The 10,959-nt window shown below is 45.7% G+C and overlaps 1 protein-coding gene across 1 annotated transcript in view; it reads right to left on the reverse strand.

Annotated features, from left to right (window-relative positions):
- The window catches only part of T265_12883 (hypothetical protein), a gene marked incomplete at both ends in the record, with an annotated part of 54,596 nt that overhangs the window by 38,878 nt on the left and 4,759 nt on the right, over nucleotides 1–10,959 (reverse strand). The window contains 3 exons of the mRNA XM_009166058.1: nucleotides 1,301–1,371; nucleotides 3,369–3,567; nucleotides 8,176–8,257. Of these exons, the coding sequence (XP_009164322.1) occupies nucleotides 1,301–1,371; nucleotides 3,369–3,567; nucleotides 8,176–8,257 (352 nt within the window). The remainder of the gene's footprint in view (nucleotides 1–1,300; nucleotides 1,372–3,368; nucleotides 3,568–8,175; nucleotides 8,258–10,959) is intronic.

Raw genomic sequence — 10,959 nt, forward strand, 5'->3', positions numbered from 1 at the left:
CCACCTTTATTCTTTTCTTTACAATAAGGCTTTCAAATAAGTCATGGTTGTACGGCAGTGAAGCATCGGTGTTGAACACTGATGTCATGCTGTCGATGATGATGATGATGATGTACTGATGACGTCAAGCATAACCGTCCTCCATGTGATGATGTACTGATGACGTCAAGCATAACCCGTCCTCCATAAAATTTCATGGCTTCTGTTGGTTGGTCAGGTGGTAGTTGATCTGAGAAATGATAAATTTGCCAGAAATTCACTGAAACAGTGGTATTGTTTTTCTACACTGGGCAGATCAACTGGTTTTCAATGCAATGCGTTCAGCTGTAGCAGCCTTCGGTGCCTAGCCTACCCGATGGTTGCATGAGGACTGGGATACTGCCAGGTTGCCCAGGGGTTGCCTAGACAGGGGAAGTCGAGAGGCGGAGGTCGGATTCGAACCACGGACCTTCCGGTCAGTAATTCGCGCTCTTAGCAATTGGGCCATCTCGCAGGTTTGGCAGCTTGGCACACAATCACCCAACTTCCTTCGGGGTTACTTGCTCTTTCATACTTGTAAACAACCAAGATGGTGGGTTCAGTGAATAGTGGGTCCTCGCCCAATCTCCTCCAGTGAGCAGCTATCGACCCCACCTCCACAAATCATCGGTTAACGAAAATGTGGCAGCTATAACCGCTGTACGGCAAATACGCGGTTTTTACAGCTGATGGCTTTACCTTCAAGAACGCTATCCCAACAAAATTCAGGCTACCATGTAATTTTTATCCATCGTTAGTGACCAGGTTCAGACTAAAGAATACTCCATTAAGCTACCCAAACAGTCGAAAACCAAACTACGCCATCTGCCAGTGTCAAGTCAGTGTCCGGAGGCCAGCCGTCTCTAATAACCAAACATCACATCATTTGGACGGATGTGTCACCTGCAGGACACAGACCAAACGAAGGCATGCCCTGATTGGTCAGAATGTCAGCAAATCCGAGTCCAGCATCTTTAACTCGACGCTTCTCGTGCCCTCACGGAGATTCTGGCAAGACCTTGTGGATCATTCTGTGACTACCCTATAAATACAGTCGTAATAATTTTCCTTGGTCTCCATAAAGGGCTGTGTAGAGCTACGGTGGGCAGAGCAGGAGGGCGAGGGGCCGGTACAGAGTTGCACTACCGTTCAGCAAGACACAGCAGTCAACTAATCTTAGCGCACAAAATGTCTCCAGATAACAGGGCAATCATTCATATCGGTGTACTTTAATCGAATATGGCTATCGGAATTCACGAGAGAGCGTATTTGGCGAACTAACCTGAACCTCTTCACCATTTAAAGTCCACAGTGTTGCGACGTTTGAATGAGATATTCCCAAAACGACTTCATCTGAAAGAGGAAGAAAGTTATCAGTTTCAAGCAGAACATAAGGTTGACGGAAACTCGGGGACTGCGCCTAATTGATGAGCCCCAAGAAGGGCGAAACCGGTCGTGGGCTGTCGACGAATTTTCAGCAACCTTATGAGTAGTGCACTACAAATTTATCAGTTCTTTTGGAGTAGGATCCTGTATGTGCAAAAGAACTGGGTGACGAAAGCAACTTATAAATATAAAGCTGATCTGATTAATATTTTGTAAATCGATCAAATTTGTTGCCAGCCTCCTGAAAACTGGGAGCGAAACGTTTTCAACCAGTTGTCAGGCTCAGCGAACAACGATGTAGGAAAGTATTTATTAAAACGTTGCTTGCTTCCATGCGTTCCAGAGACGCACAGACATAAGAACGGTGGTCACATCAAATCGACCATATTCTTCTTCATCAAACTTTTATTAATTTGCAGCGGTTCACAGCAGAAAGTGGGATTGTGTATGTGCTTCAAACTGATGTTAGACAAACCTGAGGGCTTTGAATAGGAACAAAACCATAAATAATGAAAACGGGATAGAAACCGGAAGCGGAGGTAAAAAAAACTGTGACCTCGAGAAATACACTCATTTGCAAATCAATTTGGTTTTCACGAGAGACTCAACTGAATCTCTCGTTTATGATATTCTACAACTGAAGGTGCTGCACACAGGCCGCCTCATGTTTCAGTTGGCACGATATTCGAGATATCGCAGTATATTTTCATGAAGGAAGCTACTCACAAGGTTGATGAAAACTCTTCGACAGCCTACGACCGGTTTCGCCCTTCTTGGGGCTCATCAGGTAGGCGCAGTCCCCGAGTTTCCATCAACCTTATGTTCTACTTGAACCCAAATTGGACTGTTTTCGAGGAATACACTCATTTGCAGATCAATTTGGTTTTAACGAGAGACTCGGGGACTGCGCCTACCTGATGAGCCCCAAGAAGGGCGAAACCGGTCGTGAGCTGTCGAAGAGGTTTCAGCAACCTTGCGAGTAGTTTCCTTCATGAAAACAAACTGTGACCTCTCATTTGCCGGATGAACGCGTCACTATAGAACCACTACGGACGCCGCTACACCTTAAACAAATGAAGTTGGTCGGATAGTAGGTTCGCGATGATCTCGTAAGACATCAGCAACCGAAGGCAGTGCTCCGGTGACTTTCGCAAGAGACAGTAGGCCAGTATCATCCAAACCACCAAGTCGCATTGATTTGATAGGACAAAGAAGATATAGCGATCAAATAAATGTTGAATGAGAACCAGTATACAGATAATGGACAGCTCTGAATAGGTCCAAACGACGCCAACTACGCCACTCACATACAAGTTCTGGGAAAATGCGCGCAATAACATAAGCACTAAACAAAAAGCAAGAAAATATCCGCTGAAAAACAATTGCTAGACCGACTGATCTTAATGCTGCGACAACCAATTACAACCAATCATACGACGCGGATCAGCTGCGTTTGATGGTCATGTGGGTAGGTACAAATGCATGTGTACTTTTTAACCCCCAGGGTACTCTAAAAGAATGTGATTAGTAAACCATGTGGAGTGTGATCAAACGATCACCACAAGCCCTGTATCCCAGCACTTCTCGAACGACTCAGTTGCTTTGTTCAGCCTAGAAGATTAAGATACCTCAGTATTACCACGGGTTCTCAAAAAAGGTGATCGGACGGTGTGTGATAATCGTCGTGGAGTCAGTTTTATTGCGTCCCTTCTGCTACGATGGGATGCACGCCCAGAGGCAAACCGATGAGGTTCCAAACCCGGAAGAGGTTGTGTGAACCAAATATTTATTCTCCTTGCGACGTACACTATGATATCGCTTCAAATTCACACAGCCTACCACAGCACGCTTCATCGAATTTCGTGATGCTTTTGGTTCGATTAATCGTGAGTCACTGTGGAAAGTCCTCTTTGCTGACAATGTCCCCGCGAAGCTGATCAGCCCAACTAAGGAAAATTACTCACTAGTGAAAACTTGGGTGTGAGTATACGGTGAGGAGACCACAGAGTTCGACATTGGGTCTGGTATACGACAAGACTGCCCATTGTAGCCGGTGCTCTTTAATTTCACAGTTGACTGGTTGCTCGAACGAGCAATGAAGAAGTCCAGTAAGACCCCCAAACCTGGATAGGTGACCTCGAATACGCGGATGGTATCATTCTGCTGGGTGATGAGTTGTAAAAATTCAAAGTGTGTTGAATAATCGGACTCAATACGCAGTACTAATAAGGTTGGAACCCAGTACGTCGAAGAACAATTTCTCTATCTAAATGGACCTGCCTATCCAGGCTCAGTCCAGCTCACCACCATCTTACTCAACGGAAAAGCTGAAACGCCCAGAAAGCCGTCACGTAGCTGAACTCATCTTGTGAAAATAAACTGAAATTAGTTTACGTAAGAAAATTTGGGTCTTCAATGCAACCACCGGGCCGGTCCCTACGAGCAAATGTCAGAAAGCCAGAGGGTTTTGACGACTGATGTGCCCGACGCATAGTGAGGGTTCGCTATCTAGAGATATCCAACCATTATATCCGAAAACCTCATCATCACCTATGACGCCCAACTCAACTCTTCTAACGACGCTGTCTGCAGTGTTGCCCGGAAATGATGCTGAAAGCGTCGAACAACCCCAGTCCCCACACCACGTCAAGGACGGCGGTGTCGTCTCAGCTGAGTACGGTTAACGACAAGATGGAGCAGCTCAGTTTCCATGTGGTCTAGGGAGTCCGACACTGGACTGCGACTGTCAGCCGATCGCCTCGCCTGGGCAGCGTGTATCCTAAATATTTCTGGGGCCCACTAACTCCGTCTCAGGAGATAGTCACCCGAAAGTAAAAGTAGGTCGTGTTAAAAGAGGTCGTGTTAAAGAGGATGCCAAAACAAAGTTAAAAAATACGCTATGAAACACAATTTTGTTCCTAGAAGAGCTTATGTTGGTCTGAAGAATGAACCTTGCACGGACCTTCAGCAACCCATATCTAACTCCCATCGCAAAAAAAGTTCCAAAAGCGTATTTCCTATGGCATTGCAAGTTTCGTTGCCTGAAATTTAATTTTGCTCTTGAAGTCGGAAATGATCAAATTTTTGAAGAAATACTCGCGAAGAATCACAAAACCACATCGTGCGGTTTCGACAGACAGCACATTTTTGACCGATTCTTCGAGATTAGATGACAACACACACACAAAGCATTGGATAGCTTGAACTATTCTATCACTACATTTTACATGAATCAATGTACAGAGTATAATAAATAAATGTAATAATGATAGCACGAACTAAAATATTTGACTGCTCCCGCAGGAGAACCCGGAGAGACTTGATGGACACCAGTCTACCGGAAGCAAACCGAAGCAAACTCACGTCGTTTGTTTGAGTGTGTGAAAACTACAAAATCGGAAATCCAGTCCGGGTGAGCTTGCGAGGCAAGGTTGAACAAAACTGACAGGGATACCGCATGGAGGACGACTATGTGTGGATATCGGCCACAACAGAACAGAAGGCGATGGTTCAGGAACGGCGCGTCGTGAGACTATGTGTATAAAAAGAATAACAGAAAGGGAGGTAGGATCAGTTGCTCAGGTAGGCAAATGGATATCAACAAAAAATAAATTCAAGTCAATCTCAAACATGGACACAAATGACAAAGGAAAATCGATGCCTGTCTATCGTCTGAAGCTTTGACTGACGCGGTTGACTGGGTCCACAGAAAACGACAGCCAGAAGGAGCGAGTGTACTATTTTCGAGGAAACAGTGAGCACATAACTAGTCGAAGCATGAAGGTGAGTAAACGCCATAAGCACCTGAACTGAACACCTGTCCAAAATATATACATTGAATCCAAGCGAAACGATTATCTAGATGCCGATTTAATCATCTCCGTCTTGCTATGGCATCAGAGACACGTCACCACAGGTTAGGTAATTCTTTGCCATTTGTGATAGTTTGCTGAAAACATACTGCTACCAACGGAGGTAGGATCAACACCGGGGCCCCTAATCCTTGCCGGAGTTGAGTGCAAAAAAGGCTAAACGGATGTCTACAAATGTGACGATGTGAAAGGAAAAAAGATGTAGTGGACAGAACATACAGAAACAAACTAGTCACCCAAACCATATGTGAGTTGGTTCCTTTTTACCTGACGGCGGTTGACCTGTTCGCTTGCAAATCAGTTATCAAGGTCGTGGGCTAGCCAACCAAAAAAGGAAATCAGCGTACCCGAGCTGTCAAGACTTGGACGATGACAGACCCGTGTGTACTGAAACAGTCAGATACAAACCAACGACGAGCTACGCTGGTTGATTTCCGGGTCGACCGACTCCAGCTTGCGATTGTAGGCACATGAATCGAATATGAATCGTTCAGCTGTAGCACCCTTTCGGTACCTAACTGCCATGCCACCCGAAGGTTGCACGAGGGCTGGGATACTGCCAGGTTGCCCAAAACTAGACAGGGGAGGTCGAGAGGCAGAGGTCGGGTTCGAACCACGAATCTTCTGGTCAGTAAATTCGCCTACTGTTTGACACAATGAGCCATTGACAAATACAGATTAACCAATATCTACTAAATGCAGATTCTGTTCCGTTCTGTTCGTTGGCTATAAGAACGCATTGTTTTCTGAAGATACAGTTTTGGCCACCGGAAAATGGGACAATGGAGGAGATTTAGCCAGGCAATAGAGGTACGAGGCACCACCGAGTCGGTCTAGTTATCAGAAGAAACGAGAAACTGGGTGGCTACGCATTGAAAGCGATAGATTTGATGCATGAGCGTTATTGACCAAGTGACTGAGCCATGTCTGATGGTGTCACTAACCATTAGTAAGTTGAGTCCCGGGGTTCCCATACAAGGAGGCAGCAAATGTCGACCAGACGCAGTCTACTGGTTAGCGATTTCATACTTCGTTGCCAGGTCATAGACTGTCCACCACTTGGTCGCTTCTATTCAGCACACGGATAGACGGGTAAGGTTCTTTGTCCCTAAAACTAGCTGGCATACCACGGCATTGATAGTCAGATATTCCGTCCAGAACCGGCCAATGTTTCCGGGACACCAATGATCAAACACCGAAAGCCGTCATGCATCTTCAGCGCACAGGGCCGCGTTCCACACCCACAAAGCAGTATGGATCGCACTGTCACATTATATACTCTGCGGTTAAATAAATTGACGTCACGCCAGTGAAGCATAACCTGGGAAGGCATGTTGCTCTTCATCGGGCTGCTCCGCTTTGGCCTTCTTGGCATGGGCTGTGTTGTACAGCTACCAGACTTCATTACATCAGGCGGAGGATTAGACAGATCTTCAGGTCTTTGACCACCGAGTTCTCAAAACCATAATTCACACTGGTTGGAACCGGAGAATTTGGAATGAGGTTGTCGGTGGATGGGTTTCCGATTAAGCAAAGTGTTTTTCACTCAAAAGATGCATCCAGCACTGTAAGCTTAAGTGGCTGAACTATGTGTTACGCATGCCTCGACTAGCGCCCTCTCCCGTGTCTAATTCGGCGTAGTGAAAACTAAGAGATGGACACAATTTGAAGCGGCAGAAAGAAATGAAGGATGTGACGAAAAGTTTGGATGCTTTTGCCATCCGCTTTCCGGGATGGGGTCCCTGGAAGGGAGGATCCCTGACTCTCCCTATGCTTGGCTGAGGACACCGAACGATACGGCGGCCCACCGATGTTATAGGCGTTCATGCTGTCAGCTCGTATGCAGACTTTTGGACTAAGTGTTAGAGATATGGGCACCTCGGACATTTGTGGTACGCTAGCCCTAGTTTCACCTTCCAGTCATATTTCTTTCTCCTTTCAGTTAGAAGACTTTATTCAAGTAAATTAACATGATTGTGTGGCGCTGAATCAGCAGTGTTCTCACCCGGTGTTGCTGAATATGATAATGGTAATGCTATCACACGAACAACCTGTCACGATTGTTGTTTACTTATTACCATAATCACCCTACGTACTTGCACCGAATCTTTGTATGTACATTTCAGCTCATACACGCTTGTTCTCAGACAAGTAAACCGTCCTAGATAACTGGAAATCTCTTCTAACTCGTTCTCGGACGCATTCTAAACGCCTCACAACACACGGGAATAGCAGAAGAAGAAACGTTGGAGTGAATAAAACGGCCTTCCTTTTTACACCTAATTCTTGAACCATCGAATCCTTTACCAAATGTGTACCAGGAAAACTCCTGCGGCAATCGATTTGCAATACAATTTCATCTAAAAGTAAGAGGTCAGAAGCCACTTAAGCATTATTTCCATGGAGCGACTTTTTTTGAACGGTGTGTTTTCCGGATGAATTCAGTGGCGTCCGACCTAACGATCAGGCCAGAAAAACTCTGTCACTCGAGGGTATTTGAGACCTCATGATCCCTAAGGGTCGTATAAATAGTCTGTTCTAAAACTACAACGAATGAACTTGACTTACCACAAGATGCAGCGTCTGTGCAAAGGAATTTAGCTAAACTAATGATCAAATTTGGAAGCGACAGATCCCCAAGTCAACAAAACGAGACAAATGTATTGGGTCAGTTGGCTTTTGTTAGAAAGAACAGCCCGTTGGTGATTGAGGCGACTTTTGAATTCAAAAAACAGATCAGATATTCAGCCCGCTCGTTCTTAAAACAAGAGAGTCGAAGCAAAGGAAAATACTTAAGATGGATAGGCGGATGTACGTGGCTTAGTCATGGAATATTCAGATAGCATCTAAAATGTACGCAGCACTGGATCTTCCGGGAGCAAAGAAATGGTAGACTCACCTTGATGTTGACATGCTGATACCGAGTATCCACTTTGAATTCCAAGCACTTTCCATCATGCCAGTCCCATAGAGCCATTTCCCTTTGGGCAAACAAAAAACAGCGCGAAGCAGATAAATTTCTAGCTGTACCACGGATGATGAAGAAGGTTATGGAATTCGATGGGAGCTGTGGGTAATGGTCCCAGGGACACCGTATAATGAGGAAATTCGAACATAGTCTCTACTGCCCTTCCCAAGATATTGAACATTGTAGGCAGCGTGCAAGGATTATCAAACTAAATGACCACCTTTTGGTCGAATTCTCGTCATCAAACTGTCATTAGAAGAACATACCACTATTCCAACAAATCAGTTAACATATGGCAAGGATGCTAGGCAATCTGAACCGAGCGCCTACATCCGCTAACAGTGCGTTACATAAGATTCAAACCAGCAGAGAGCGGCGTTGGCCAGAACAGCAGTGTGCGAATCTAGTACCCAGTTCTCCGATACCTGAGCAACTTGTTACATTTATAGCTCTCATGCTCGCGAGAAGCTTTCCGCAAACTATAAATAAATAAAATCGTTCAGCCTATAGCACCCTTTCGGTACCTAACTGCCATGCCACACGAAGGAGGTACGAGGGCTGGGATACTGCCAGGTCGCCCAAGCCTAGACACGGGAAATCAAGAGGTAGAGGTCGGGTTCGAACCACGGACCTTCCGGGCAGTAAATTCGCGCTATAACCACTTGGTCCATCTCGTCCCTGGCTTACGGCAACTATACAATTACGACCACAACAGCAGCGGATATAGAGTCGTGCCCTTCACTGATTAGCCAATGCAAAACTGAGTCAACCGTCGGTCAAGCAGTGTCAGAGACACAACACTATGTGCAACAAAACTTGATGCTGTATCCAGACATTTTACCGTAATTTGCTCAAGGGAAGTGGAAAAAAGATTCCGATATGAGTAGTGACCGAGATATACACAGCCCCTTCTCTTTTAAGGAAACTCTGATGGGAAGTGCTGAAACTGACCCTAAATGAAATACACCCCTTAATCGGATGGGACAACCGGAAGTACGCATCCTGTGACCCACTCGAAAACTGGCTCCATCCCCACAGAATTCAGTCTATTAAATGCCCACAAGGTAAAACGAAGCCGTTCACGATAGAGTCAACACTACGGAATCTGTCTAATAAGGTTTCCCATGCTGCACGCATTTTCAACTTTTCATCGTGCACGACTCCACAGGCTTCTCTAAGACCAGATGAACTGTGCCTTGGCGTTTGATCTATCCCTCCAGAGGTTTATTCGAAACAGATAGAGCCGGATTTGACTTACGGATCGTCCAGATTAGGTGTCGATTGGAACAAAGAGCACTGTTGTTTCATCCAAATGGCACGGTAGTTAGGCACCGAAAGGGTGCTATAGCTGAATGATTAGGTTATTAGACTGTTGTTTCCAACGGCGAAAGCCTTTCGTATCTCCCCGGCTTTCACTGTCTGACACCTCTCGCAGTTCTTCGTACGTTTCATCAAAATCCGGCGTTTGAATAATTTGTCAACACGTTAGATTATACCGCATTCCTGGTATCCAGTAAAACCCCTGGATTTTCGTTCCCAATCTCTTGTGTGTGAGGTGGAGAGAATATAATATGGCACAAAGGGGTGTTAGAAAAAGCCTGGATGCAGTTTGCCTTCCAGAATGGGGCCCAGGTAACCCTCCTTGCGCTTGTCCGCAGACATTGAAATATATGGCGACTAACCAATGTAATTCTTGCCAGTCTTCATCAATTATAATGGAGTGCAAATTCTCGGCAAGAATTGATTGCTTGCCAATTGGACATAGAGTATCGAAGTGAAAAACCACTATGTAAAAAGAACCTCGTGGGTTTTGCAAATTCTGTTCATTGGTGATGGGAAGCGAGGTCTATAAGGCACACCGGTCAGATAATTGATAGTCATATGGCCCAGCAACGTTTGCTAATGTGGTGGGGAGGGGTTAGAAGTAAAATCTGTAGGCGTTCAGCTGTAGCACCCGTCCGGTGCCTAGCTGCCATGCCACCCGCGGGAAGCACGAGGGCTGGGATATTGCCAGGTTGCCCAAGCCTAGACAGGGGAAGTCGAGTGGCGGAAGTCGAATTCGAACCACAGACCTTCCGGTAAGTAAATTCTTTATTTAACCACTTGGGTCATCTGTAGACAAAGAAATGTGTGGGCAAACAATATTTTTCGCTATCCTAGGCCAAATGCGGTTCCGTTGGGATGCCCCAAATTGAGTCTTTGACTCAAAAGCCCGACGCACAAGACAGTAGATGTAGGGTTTTCTTCGAAGAACATTGCCCTAACCTCTAACTCAAGAGTCCGGACCGCCAGGCACTGTTTGTCAGGTTTTCTTGAGGGAATCTTCCCAGAGCCAATGACAAGTCTGACGGACATCACTTGACCTAGTGATTCTCTACACACATGAGCTGTTCTCGGGCACCAACCAACCATTTGCCGTCAGTTACCCGTAACACAAAGCACACTTGCGGGAACCGACGTCGAAAAAACATCTCCCAATGTAGAACCCTGTTGTGACAGTTTCTAACACACCACAAAAGACCAGGAAAAGTGCATAGCAAAGGACGGGATGACTTTGGTCAGTTCATGTTTGCAAGTTCTATCCCCTCTATTCTATTCACACGGGGATGCTTGGCGATTTCCACCATCATCATCATCATCATCAACGACAGCATGACATCAGTGTTCAACACCAATGCTTCACTGCCGTACAACCATGACTTATTTGAAAGCCTT

This window comes from Opisthorchis viverrini, assembly GCF_000715545.1.
Source record: "Opisthorchis viverrini unplaced genomic scaffold opera_v5_21, whole genome shotgun sequence".
NCBI classification, from domain to species: Eukaryota; Metazoa; Platyhelminthes; class Trematoda; order Opisthorchiida; family Opisthorchiidae; genus Opisthorchis; species Opisthorchis viverrini.